At 41.3% G+C, this 14,193-nt stretch overlaps 1 protein-coding gene across 1 annotated transcript; it reads right to left on the minus strand.

Moving 5' to 3' along the window:
- Positions 1 to 2,630: 2,630 nt before the first annotated feature.
- Positions 2,631 to 12,323, minus strand: map2k2a (mitogen-activated protein kinase kinase 2a). The gene is made up of 11 exons (XM_069680001.1): positions 11,639 to 12,323; positions 11,218 to 11,428; positions 10,271 to 10,417; positions 10,006 to 10,083; positions 9,416 to 9,467; positions 6,745 to 6,869; positions 5,922 to 6,135; positions 5,012 to 5,076; positions 4,749 to 4,810; positions 4,502 to 4,547; positions 2,631 to 4,403 (listed from the first exon to the last, which is right to left on the minus strand). Exons 1-11 carry the CDS (start codon positions 11,725 to 11,727, stop codon positions 4,293 to 4,295), a joined length of 1,200 nt encoding a protein of 399 aa, XP_069536102.1. The 5' UTR covers positions 11,728 to 12,323; the 3' UTR covers positions 2,631 to 4,292.
- Between the last annotated feature and the right edge of the window lie 1,870 nt (positions 12,324 to 14,193).

Raw genomic sequence — 14,193 nt, forward strand, 5'->3', positions numbered from 1 at the left:
AGGAAGTACTTTAGGAGGATTAAAAAAAGAGGAACCTTGACAAGGGACTATTGCTGCGACCCACCTCTCCTCTCCGGCCAACCCCCCCACCCTGCTCTCCTTTCTGCCCCCCTCCCTCATACCTCCCTCTCCTCCTCTCCTCTCCTCCTCTGCCCTGCTCCCCACTGGTCGACAGGCCCAGGGCAGACAGCGGGGGGATGGCAGGGTGCCTTTAGCTCACCTGCGATGGCCGTGGTGAAGCTTGTTGTGGGTTAGCTCAGCCCTCTCCTCTCCTCCTCTCCCTCTCACTGTTGTGCAGCTTAAAGCCCCGTATGCGCTAACCAAGCAGCAGCAGATCAACTCAATTCCCTTCCTGGTTTCTGGAGGGCAAAGAGGTCCCTCCCTTTCTCTCTCTCGCACTCTCTCTCTCTCTCTCCCTCTCTCTTAAAGAAACAGCATTCCCCCTCTGCCTCCTCTCCCACCTCACTCTGCAAAGCAAAAGTAAAGTGGGAATTTATTTTCGCGCAAAAGTGGACAGTTGTCAAAGTCATAAACTCAATCAGAGATGACACAAATCATTAACCCATGCCTTCCCACTTTGTGATTCAACAGTAAACATCAGCCAACGTTTCCCTGCATGGTCACTCTAATGCCTGATTTAAGGGTACATTTGTTGTAACTCCCTCTAATGTAACAACGCTAACCCGCCTCATCTCTCAATACTCCTTTCCTTTTCTATGTGAGCCGAGTCACACCCACCCATCCTATTGCCTGAGGTCATGGTGTCCCACCCCAAAAGCAAGCCTTGGCACATTCCAGCACATACAGTAGGGGCTGCCAGCAACCCCCTTGATACACTTTCTGGCTTTGCCCGGTCTCTGTACATAATACCTGCCAAGCTCCAACAGGTGAGGCATCACAGAAGACATTACTAAGTCGAAAAGTGTCTTATCCACTATGGGGAACGGCAAGTTCCCATGTGTAAACTTACAGCTACTGCACTTGATGTTGCGCCACTTCCAACCGCCCACCTGCACGCCCCCTCAGTGAGTGCAAGCCAGCCATTGAGCCACGGTGTGGGATGGAGCACAAGATGTATTCTGTGATTCTGTTGCACCACAAACCATCCCAACACACATCTGAAGGCATATTTAAGTCAAATATTTCATGCACACTCTTGACAGGATGTATTTCTTATTCAATGCTGCTTGTAAACAGTAGTCTTTTGGTTCCAGTCCTACATGGGTGGTGTCCTACAGTGTAGCAGGGTTTGATACTGGGTTGGTACTGCACTGATAATCATGCAGGGGAATCAAGGGGCTATTTGGCCAAAGAGGTAGTGACACACCCTCTGCCTAGAGGGCACTGTTCAGCACTGTCTCAACATAAGCACACCTTTCAACCCTCAGAAACGCACATGAATTGCAGTATTTGGACCTTTGGTGTCATCACCTGCTATAATTTCCAAGGCTAAGTAAAGAGGGTGCAGGTGGATACGTTGCAGCCAAAGTGAAATGACAAGAGCTATAGAGCTAGGATATACACTTTTACACATAACATTTACACAACTTACCCTTTCTTCAGTTTTGCCCTGATTACCCACAGTCAAGTTAGCTGTTCTCAGCCCAGGGCAGTCAGAGATGATGTCATTCAGTCCAACATGAACTCAGCCTCTCCAACTCCAGACACCCCACATCAAATCTGTGTTTGTCGTCACTGTCTGAATTATGGTTTGGATTAAATCTTACACACACAAAAACACAAGAGGCGGTAAAGAAACACGAACCGCCTAACCTACCAAAAGAAGAAGTGAAGTAGAAGTAAATGTTGTAGAATTGCATACAACACATATGTCCTGGGGTCCAGAAGAAAACAGTTTAAGTTAGCTAACATTGCCTTCATAAGTAACCCAATACATTATAGTTAAACACCTGTTTTACCGTAAAGAATATGTCCTCATATACCGGTAGCTAACGTTAAGATAAACTAGCTTCAGTAACGTTTATCTACGTTAAATTAGCCCACTCATAAAGCTCCTCAATGCTTAAAAAAGGATAGTTTTAGAGTAAAAAACGATTTATTATAATAAATGTTACGAAAAGTATTAAAGTATTAAAAAGACTGCTTACCATTTTAAAGTTAGAAGAGCTCTGTATTTAACTTCTCGCAAAATAGCAGTTTATTGGAATATGGCTGACTGGTCCAATTAAGTGGTGTTGCTTTATGTACTAAATTATCCAATCAGAAACGAGTACCTCCGCGTCTATGGTATTGCTTGTAAGGTATTTTAGAAAATCAAAGACGTCCAAGTTTAAATGTATGAAAGTGGTTCTGAATTTAAGAACGTCTCGGGAAGACAACAGAATACAGAGAAAACCAGTGGAGCTCTATAACAAACCCACCCCTACTATTAGAGCTGTTAAAAAATATATCTACATGACCTGACAGCCACCTTGTGAATGTATCACTGTCATGAATGATGAAAAAAATCGGAATAAATCAGTAATGTGGATTACTCTAAAAATGGGAATTGTTTTTCTCTCGTTGATATATGGGTGATGCTTGTAATTTAATACATATACTAACTTTCCACATAGATGCATAGAAAAATCTGTGAATATCAATGTCAGTCATAAATTAATAACTCTCAGTACATTCACAAATAAGTTTTATTTTAATCTTTTTATACATTATAACCATATCCAACACATTTTTATATTATAATAAAATGACTCTTCTCCCTTGTCATTTACATAAATCAAAAATTTGTATATTAAGACTGCAAAATAGTACTCCTGTATTTTTTGTATATAGCTTTGTACACATACAAGTGACAGTGCATTCATTTTGCTCTGAACAAATGCACATTTTCTGGGGGAATAAGAAAGGGCAGCCATAAGCAGAGAGGATATAAGCGCTCTAGCAAGACGGCAGGCTAGCAAGTAACACCACCACCACCATGTGACCAACACTGACCAGGGTTAAAATGTTTAGTCAAACCCTTTCTGCGACTTCTATTTAAAGTCAGTTTGTACTTTTAACCACGATTAACTTGATGAAATAAAAGAGAAAAGGTTTTGAATTGTATTTTAACCCAAGTCTTTTCCAAAAGCACGCCTCGAGGCTGGCTGTGTTCCAAGAGAAAGCTTGGAGCGCCACATGTAGCAGTACAGTGAAAACATAACACTTCGGGGGAACCTACAGACCAACACCAAAGAAAAAAAAAAGTTAAATTAGTCAACGTGATTGAAATTTCATATTGACATTGCAGAGATTCAGGCTTTTGATAAAAACACCAGCTAATTATCCCCATCGTGATCTTGGGAAATAAAATACACATACAGTATTATAAAGATAATAAACCATGCTATATCATCCCATGAATACATTTTGATCATTGTTTTCTCGATGTCAACAAGACATTCTGGCATATATCAGGCCTCCACAGCATATGTCTCCTCCCATGTGAGAGACACAGTGTGGGATGTGAATTGAAATGTATGCTGAGGAAACAATGTCAACACATTCAGAGCATAGATCACTGAATGGAGAGAAATAAAACAAAACATTCAAAGTACATTGATATACTGTTCATGAATGTGCATACAAAAAAAACTGATGAGGCATTGAGAAACTTTAGTAGTCATGAGTACCCTCTTTGGTTTGTGACATTGTCCACAAATAAGTGAACATGACTCCTAATACTCCCATTTGTCCTGCACTCACGTATTTTATAATCATATTGGAGGGAATTACAATGTCTTGGCAGGGAACATTTCAGCATGAATAAGTTTGACATAGGGATTTTAAATCAAAATAGCTGCATGGCCGTCAATAAAAATGATTTAGAATTTGTAAGAACATAAGTTGGGATTTCTGTTTGTTTGGAAATCACTACAGCAGGTCATTTATTAAAATACAGTCCCACAAGCCATCAACTGTTGCCGTAGAAAAGATTAATACAGAATATTCAACAATACAAAATAAGTTTTTCAATCAATGCGATTCAGCCGACACACTGGCAGCCCTTCAGTGCTTTACATCCTCTGGAGCAGTGTGGAAAAGTGAGCTGTGGCTACTCTCGACACTGGCATGGTGAAGCTGTGGTCTTACAGTACAATGACTCAACGGGCCCTGCTGCTGGTGGAGAAATAAATGAGGGGGAGGCCAAAAACCATTTTACTCAAGAGCAAGATGAAATAGTGCCAATGTGTGTCTGTTTGTGTGTGTGATGGCGTGTGTGCGTGTGTGTGCAGTATATTCATGTGTATGCAAGCAAGACCCAGAGGTGTGTCAGGGCAGTGTGGGCTTGTTCACTCAGTGCCGCGGGTGGGAGTACTGGGCTGGTTGAGGCCCATGGTTTTGCACAACCAGCCGGCAAAGTCCACTTCCTCCACTTCTGATCGTTTGATGAACGTGTGACTCTGAAAGAAAACCAAAAGGAAACCATTGATTGTAGTGCAAGCATCATACAAAAAAATAAACAATAACCCAATAACAGATGAATGAAAATAAAGCTTACCATCAGCATCTTCAGATCTGCTCTCTCAGCTGGATTTTTGATCAAACTGCAGACACAAATGAAAAACAGACAAGAGATCACTCAGCCAGTAAAGGATTAACTTGAATTTTACATCTCAAAACAAGCCCAGATCTCACTAGACTAGTTTCTGCAACCTCTAACTGCTGTAATCAAGTCACATGAAATTAAACTACACAATACACTAAGTGCTCTCAGCACTCTCCATAATGTCTTTGCCAGTGCTCACCATTTTGTGACAAAGTCCTGGAAGTCGTTGGTGAAGACTCCATGTGGCAGTTTAGGGGGCGGCTGTGGAGGAAGCAAGAAAAAACAAGATCAAAAACAGCTAATACAAACATACACAGTGTGCTGTGTGCAGAGAAACAGACATGTGTGTGTGTGAGAGAGAGAGAGAGAGAGAGAGAGAGAGAGAGAGAGAGAGAGAGAGAGAGAGAGAGAGAGAGAGAGAGAGAGAGAGAGAGAGAGAGAGAGAGAACATGTCTCACAGACCTCGTTCACAATGTAGTCCAAAAGTTCAAAGATGGCCATGGCAGGTCTGCTGTCCATACCGTGTCCTGTGGAGAAGACACATGTCATGGACACAGTTTAAAAAACATCTGTGACAGATTATTTCAAATAAAAATTCATTTAAACTTGAAAGCTTTTGTATTAAAACATGAACGTAACCAGCACAACCGCACTGCTGTCCTATGACTCAGACAACCGGTCAATTTACAGTTTACATCCACGTCTGTCCAGACTCATAAAATTCTGTATTTAGCGAAGACTGATCAAATGTAATCAAAAGTTGGAACTAATCACTGATTGCTGTTGATCTATTCTCTACATGCAACATCTTTTGCGTGTCTGTCTGTCCTGTGAGAGGTATTTCTCCTCTGCTGCTCTCCCTAAGGTTACATCTGTTCTGCAAAGTAAAGCCAGTTTTTCTCATATGATTTAAGGTGTAAGGATATAGGCAGATGTTTCCTGCACAGATTGTAAAACCCCAAATTGATTTGTCATAGAGATAATTCTTCAGGAATTATTCTGCTGTGATGTCTCTAAGTGTGTAAGTTCATTGAGAGAAACAAAAAGAGTCAGATTTCTTGTGTTTTCAAATGTTATCCTCTTAGGCATTTGTATTAAGTTTTACAGTAATGGTAAGTATATCATTTTTTTAGTTAATGCCAAAAATGTATTTTAAGTCACATTAACCTTTAACCAACAAAATCTAATCAGTTTATTCTTGAGTGCAAGTGGATGTTAGTGCCAAATTTGAAGACGCAGGAAAATGAGACAGATGTATGGACATCCTTGCAAATAAACATAATGCATAATGCCGCGGTTCTCAACGCAGATGCATATAAACGCTGTCCTTGCCAAGTCTACACTATTCCAAGTGTTTTTGTGCATTTCTTACCGCTCACGGGCCTGCCGGGTGGTCTGGACCTCGGCATGTTGGTGTGAGGCTCTCCCTCTGACCCGTCCATAACGGCTCGTCCGAAGATACCCTCCAGTTCTTTGGTGTCTGGTGGGGGGATGGGGTAGCGGCCGATTGCCAGCTCCACCAGGGACAGACCCATGCTCCATACGTCAGACTGAACCGAGTAGTGAGTGCCCTGCAGTCTCTCCGGCTGTTGAGAAACACACAATCTACGTCAGAGGGAGCAGGTAGAGCCAAGATGGCAGGCAGGAGAGAGGGTTGGGCAGAGGGCTGGGTGGAGAAGGCACAGGAAGTGGTGAAGAGGAGAATGGGAGGGGGAGAGGAAGAAGGGGGGTGTTATGGCAAGGAGAGGTGGGGTGTGGTGAGGGTAAGAGGACAGAGGATGGGAGGGTTTGGCAAGAAGTGAAGAGTAGTTTTAGACTCTGTAAGATAGAAGGACAAGCAAGTACAGGTGTGTGTGTTGGTGAAAGGACAAGAGTCTCTGCGCCACTGGTGTGTCGTAGGTAAGGGAAGTGTATGGGATGGGACAGACGGGCAGATTTCAGCACTGCACCCACCAGGTGTCTAAGAGTGAGGGGAGAGAAGGACGAGAAAGAGCACAGTTGCCTTGCTCTTTGCCAAAGAGCCCTTTCCTGGGCACAGCCCTCGCTTCTTGGCAGGGGAGAGAGGGTGGGCCAGAGGAAGAGAAGGCAGAGGGCGGGGCCAGTGAACAAGAGCAATGTGAGAAAAGAGGAGAAGGAAAGTGGGGATAGGGCCAGAGGAAAAGGGGTGGGGGCGCAGGCGCGCGGAGCTGACTCACCGACATGTAGGAGCGCGTTCCAACAAAGGAGTTGGCCATGGAATCTATGAGCTGGCCGCTCACTCCAAAGTCGCACAGCTTGATCTCCCCGCGAGAGTTGACCAGGATGTTGGAGGGCTTGACATCTATGTGGAAGGGGGGGGACGTGCAAAACAAATTTACATTCTGTTGTTGTCAGGAGAGGCTCGTCTTTAAACTCTTGATATTTAGAGCATGAGAAAATGTGCAGCAGTAAGTGTGAGAGGGGACGGCTTACAACAGGGAATCATGACTAAACACAAAGCAAAGAAAAGCACTGCGACAGAGGGGTATTAATACATAAATATGTGGGCTTGTGTATGCAAGTTTATGTGGGGTAAATGTAGGGGCTTGCATTTAAACATGTCGTTCATGTGAGATTTCCCTCCTGGGACTGTCATGGATAACTACCTATTTATAGACTCAGACTTCAAATATCTCTTCCTTTTAAATTGACTGAAAAAGGCTCTTATGACATGAAGTTTCAGGGACAAATCTGCCAAGCATCAAAGTACAGAATGATTAAATAATAGGACAATATATAAAAACAGAAATATAAGCAACAAGTTAATGTCAATGTCAACAATAAAATACCCAAAAGTGCGTGTATATATAACTTTGTGTGTGTTCATGCTGGAGGCCGGTGTGTATGTATCAAACTTTTGTACATCATAAAAATCATTTTCTTGATACACGCACAATCTGCGGTCCAACATGAGACCCCCAGACTCGTCTGCTGAGTTGCATCAATCGAGCATGGGACAAAATAGCTACAACTCAACCTGACCCCCCGTTATAAACAAACCAGGTCCTCCACATTCCCCGCTCATCCCTGAACAACATCCTGCAAAATAAAGGGCTAAGACCGAGCCCTGCAATCTGTCCTCTGTGGTGAGTGACCCCCTCCCACCGACCGAGGACACGTGAGGAGTGACTGAGAAAGAGGTAGCATGAAAGAGCGGGAGAAGGATGGAGGGAGACACAGAGGGAGGGGTCAACAAGGCGCGGCTGCTGTATAATCACATCTTGAGAGGCTGTAATTACCACCAGAGCTCACAGACAACTGTCCTGGTGTACCACCGACCCTGTACCACTGTGGAATTCATACACTGCACGATGCGGGTCTGACTGCTGCTTTCAGCCCTGCTCTTTGTACCAACACACCCATGGTGCCTCTCTGGTGTACTGTGGAAAACCGCTCTGCATTAGACTGTGCTGTGGTGCGACTTGTGATTTCGTTTCAATGCAAGATAATGGTTTTATGCCTTTTTTCCCCTTCATGCAATAAATTTCTTTCAACATGAACTTGTGATATTCCCATATAATAGCTTGCCTTGTGGAGAGCGTGCTAAACCTCTTATGATGTTGATGCAGCGCTGATGGAGGAAAAAGCATGAAGACAATTTATACAAATTTGAATTAAAGAAGAACAGGCTCTACTAAAGCCGGTCTACTTTACTTGGCACCCTTTAAAGGAGCAATTCGCCCCTGGATTTGGCGTCATAGCTGTGGAGAAAGTTGTACACACAGCTTGTGGTTTCGCCCATTCTATATTCCTACAACACCCAGCATGCATTGCGCTCCTCCTTCTGAAAGGAACGACCCAGCGAGAGACGCTGGAGTGAAATACTACTGTTTTCCAGTCAAGGACATTGATCGCTGCAGGCAGTGGCTCAGAGCAGTACAGAAACTGAAATACGACAAGAATATACCGGAAAATCTTCAGGTCTGCAGTCAACATTTCAAACCTGACGGTTTTGAACGAGACATGACATCGGAGACGGGCGTCCTAGATTGAGGAAGTGTAGTTTAGCAAGCTCCCTGGCCTCCGCTACATGACGTGTTTAACATAGTCTGGCGGAGGTTTGTCCAGGGCCCATTGGAGAAGCGGATAGCGTACTCCAAAGGCAGGCAAAATTGCATTTTTGTACCATAATGGCATTAGCTCCCCATAATAGCATGATGAGGCTAAAAATCGGCGAACTGGCCCTTTAAGTGGTTTCGCTAAGAGAAGAAGTGAAATGAATACAGCAATCTTACTCAAATGTGTCTTGTTAGAGAGTGTGATTCAAAGCACATGGATAATGTTAGCGGAAAATTAGGATAACATTTTAAAATTGATTGATTTAAAACTGAAACATTTTTATAGTCTAAATCTCTGTTGGTTACCGCAAAAGCATCAGCGGAAATTAAGCCACCACTTATACTGAAGGGATGGGAACCATTGTGTTACCCACAACAAATGGACATAAAAAACTCATTATTATAATAATAAATTTTACGTAATGAGTATGGTTTTACAGTAACCTGCAAATGACAGTCGCCCTGATAGTGGGTTACCCACATAGAATTTCTATGCATTTTATGGCTTTTGCCAGACAAAAGCAACCAAACCATATGTCATATTGTTCTCTTTTTTTATCTACACTTTTGCCAAAGCAATGTATGTTCTGTTAAATTAAAAATTAGCACTTAAAAACTCATGTGCTTTTGTCTAATGACCCTCAGGACTGATGAACTGTTCCTACTGTAAATCATAAAATCTGATCAAATCATAAACGTGCCATGACATATACTTGTACCGATCAAGATTTTAAGTCATCTTGTTCATTTGAGAGCAATGTATTTTTTTGCGACTAGAGAACAGCCTCACCTCTGTGCATGATCTGGTGCTTCTCTCTCAGGTAGGCCAATCCCCGCAATACCTGAAAATAAGAGAGGAAACATTTTTACTAAAACTCACAAAGATACAAATCCAACATTGGGACAAATGTCTTTTATTTACACAAAGAAAAATATGCTTTCCCTGTGTAGATATCAACTCAAAAAACACATTATTTGTCACTTTCATCAGTGGATATTTGGACTTACATTTGAACCTTGAATGTAACAGTGTAAGTTGAGTAAAATACAGAAGGCCCTGTTGTTTGTGACTCATGCATGATTGAACAACACACAGCCAGTTAAGCAAAACCACAAGAGACACCAACCCACAATAAACGTTGATATGTGGAAGCACATATCGGTATATCTCGCATATACACAGTTCATTGTACTTATGCAATAGCATTCTTAAAGCTTGTTACAATATATTAAATAGTAACGAGCCTTAAAAGTCAATTTTATACCCACTTTGTAATAAAATCAAAACATATAATAATAACATAACATAAAGCTGGTCTCAGGTCAAAAACCATCTGAAAAGTATAATTTTAAATGAAACAGAATAAGTGAATCACTCACCGCTATGCTAACTTTTCCCAGGATTTCTTCTGGAATTCTTCTTGCTTCCTTCAGGACCTGGTCCAAGGATCCACCGTCCTGTAAAGAAAAAACATTTCACTGTTTAAATCTAACATACAGCTTTTAAAAAGAAAAAGAAAACACAGCTTATGGCAAACAAACAGAGACCTTCCGATCATTTACAAAAGTGAAAACATCCTGGTATTCAACCACATCAATCATGTTCTCATTGCTAGGAGGCCTGCTAACAGTCTTTGTGTCTCACCATGTGCTCCATACAGATGCTGATCTCCCCATCGCTGTAAAAGGCACCATAGAAACCCACAATGTAGGGGGAGTTGCATTCATGCAGCACCTGCAGCTCTCTGATAATCTGGTTTCTGATGGCAGGCTTGATTTCCAGGTGGATCAGCTGAGAGGAGAAAGCATGAAACCATAAACTGCTGTTGTCAAACGCTTTCACACTCAGAGTCAGGCAATATCTACACACGCTAGGACTTTGTCTCATAAAAATACTTTAAAATAAATATATTGGCAAATATTTTTATGAAAACATAAAACATCTAAATACTTGAGATAAAATTCCCTTTAGATTTGGTTAGAGAATTGCGACCAATTTATGAATCACACATTTTATGTTGGGAAAAGAAACCACCTGTCAGGACCATCCGCTACTGTGGTTAAGGGACTGCTTGTAAATAACAAATAACAATATAACAAACTTATCTTTAGCCTTTCAGCAATTTTTTCTTACTTGTGATGTATATATTGCCAATAATTTACATGTGATACAGTAAAATTTACAATAAATTTGCCTAGATGTTTAATCTTATAGTTGGTTTTTCCCTTTTTACATTCAGTGTTGGACTCACACAGTTTGTAGTGCCCAAATGAAATTAATTTCATATTTTGTTTGTCTTAATAAACATGAAAAAACACCTCCTATAGCCAGCCAATCAAATTTTTAATTTATGTAGAAAAAAAAAAGAAAAAAAGATTTGTACATTTTTGTAATACTTTGGTGATTACTGATGTGTTTGTTATGGTTGCTTTTCTACACACAGCAAGCCAATGTGGCTCCATCCATGCAAAAGTGGGTGCAGCAGAGCAGGCCAGCACCTGCACTGCTGACATGGTAACAAATAAAATCACGCTTGAATTCCAAAAATCTCCTGAGTTTTCATTCAGCTCCCTCCAATTGTCATGCCTCACCTTTCGAGCCATGACCAAACCCGAGGGTTTGTGGCGGACCTTGTTGACCACTCCTCCGTTTCCAGCACCCAACTCACATATGGGGTCAAAATCCTCATCCTTCAGCTCCCCAACCTGGGCTTTCTGGGTGAGGAAGGCTTCCAGTCTTTTCCGCTGTTGTTCGTCCAGGTCCAGCTCACCCAGTTTCTTTTGTAAGGCCTCAAGATTAGCTCTATAAAGAGGAGACAGTTGGTTTAACTGGGGTTAATACACAGAGATAGAGAAATTATAAGACAGGAACATTTAACATCTCTATTTAAATGTTGGCCGAGAGGCCTTTTCTTATTTTATTTTTTTACAGTGATAGTAAATGGTGATGACTTGGGCAAGTCTAAACATTCTGTCTTGATCACAGGTACAATTCACAACAATGCATACTCACTCAGATGCAGCATCAATGGTGTTGGAGATGGCCTGTCCCTCCCCAATGGGCGTTATGTTGAGGGGCACGGGTCTTCTTTTGGGAGCCATTTCAATAACTACCCTAAACGACTTTGTCAAATAATGCACTAACCTGCAGTTAGTTGGGAAGCTGCAAATTTAGCCTTAAATGTGCTCGGAACTCAATCTGAAAAAGCAACAGGATCAGCTCTGATAGACAGGCTAGTAGCTTGGCTAGCTATCGTTAGCACAGTTAGTACACTTTCTGTAGCATGTCAGTCAGATATGTCGGCGAACCGTATCATACCGAGGTGATCTTAATACGTCAGGTCGTTATCCGGTGCATCTAAAGCTTTATGAGCACATACATTTCTAGTTTTCTGCTTCTTCTGAGTTATCTACCTGCTGCCACTAGCCTCAAGCTAGCTGCTACAAGCTAGCACCAGCTCAGGAAAAATCGTGCCCTGCGTCTCTCTAACGTGCAGCCGCTCTCAACAAGACAACGGGCCGTAACGGTTTTAACAGCAGCTAACCCGGGGAAACGGCTCGTCTGGTATCCCTCCGCTGGACCGTCCAAGCTACAGATATCCGTATTTCAGTTCAGGGTGGACTGGCTCTGAAGCGAAAAGGACTTGGGGTCTGGCTGGTGGTGCTTCAATACAGGAAGCAGCAGCTGCAGCATCAGACCTGTGTGACACCCACAGGGAGAGCCCTTCATAAATAGCGCGAGATTGAGGCTGTCTGACAAGTTGGTACGAGAGGTGCAGAGATCTCATGAGATATGGACAACATCTGCAGTTTGTGAAAACACATCCAATATGCAGATTTTAATAAGCCCCAAAACCAAATCTTATCCACCCCCTGCTGCTTTCTTACGTGTTTAATGGCAGTTAGTGAACAGGCAGGGAAGTACATGACTGCCATCTAGTGGTAGCATGAAGGAACCAGAAGTGTATTGTTAATTTGATTTACAAATAAACCTCAGTACATTTTGAATTAAATAATCAAACGACTTAAAGGTAAAACATTGGAATTAATCTTTTTTTTTTTTGTATCTTTCTACCAAAGTAATTACTTTGGATTTTTTTATTAAGGCCTAAAGTAAAGCTTTTCAGACATAAGTTATGATTATTTTAACATACCGTGTGTCTTAATATTTATGTAAATAGTTTGTATGAAAAACAACCTACAACAGATTAATCAAAATTTCAGTCTTCTCATATTACATTTCTAAACTTTTAAGCACAAGGACAGCTAATAAAAGCACTTTGTGCCAGGATTAATCTATGAACTAATATTTCTATGGTCAAGGTTAAAGACATCTTTAAGGGGTATGAAGATCTGTTGTTTCCAATAACAATAATTAACAATAACTTTATTGTTAATTGACAAAGACAAGAATACATCTGTAAATTTTCTTTGATAAAGTGAGAAATATAATAAAAAAACATTTTTGATCAAAAAATCAATTATCTTCATTCGTACAAACAAGTACATAAATGTTGTATTTTCCATCTCGGCTTAACTCCATACAACTCTAGCATCAAACAAAGATAATCAAAGAGCTATCATCATAATGATGTTGTATGTAAATCTTCAGCAATGCCACTATTACAATGCCATGTATCAAGTGTTATCGTCTTTATTCTCTAGTATTTCCCTCCACTGTCATGCAGAGAAGCAATGTGATACAAGGAGGTTATGGAACTTTATATACCTGTTTTATATAAACGCATGACTTTCTTTCTCGTTATCCGGTCTCAGTTTTCCACCTCGAATGTTGCTGCCGAGGCTATGCGAGGATTTTAAACAGTACATCTTCCCTGTTTTTTCATCAACTTACAAATGTTACAAACAGGGCAAAGAGAAAAGGTAAACTTAACTAAAAGTAGCATTTTTTCAGTTTATTTGTATGTTCTAAGCTTAATCCAAAAGGCAGCTGGACTTGGTTAAAGTTCTTGAAGACGTTTCACCTCTCATCTGAAAGGCTTCTTCGGTTCTAAACGGACTGGTGGACGGAGTTAGAAATATAAGCCTCTTCTCTAATCTGCTATCTTCTTGGCCGTTCTTTCAAAACTCTCGCACCAGTTGAAGTGTATCCATGTAAAGGTTCTCAGTCCTTACAGATGATGGTACCTGACCTGGATGGCTGAGAACCTTCACACACATCTGTTTGTTTGCATTGTAGAGCAGTTTATCTCAGGTGAAACAAGAGGGTGCATATACAGTATTTACGTATTGTACATTATGTTTCCATTTCCATTTAGCTGCTTCAGTTTCAGGGACCTGGTGTTGTGCATACTGGCTGACAGTAAACGTGATGTCTTACTGGGAAAATTTAACAGGCCTGACACATTGTTAATGTTATAGATAACAAGTCAAAATGTTTGCTGTGAAAAAGGCCAATTTTACAAGTCACACATGTTTGCATTACATAGACTTTGAATTATCATTTTGCAAATAAACATAACATGTTATAACATAATAACATTAACATGTAATCTAACAGGTCAGGCTGTCACTGTAGATCTTTGGGCTAACCTCAAAATATAATGT

This window comes from Semicossyphus pulcher, unplaced genomic scaffold, assembly GCF_022749685.1.
Source record: "Semicossyphus pulcher isolate SPU_LCO1_2020_fin unplaced genomic scaffold, fSemPul1.0.p SCAF_4, whole genome shotgun sequence".
Lineage (NCBI taxonomy): Eukaryota > Metazoa > Chordata > Actinopteri > Labriformes > Labridae > Semicossyphus > Semicossyphus pulcher.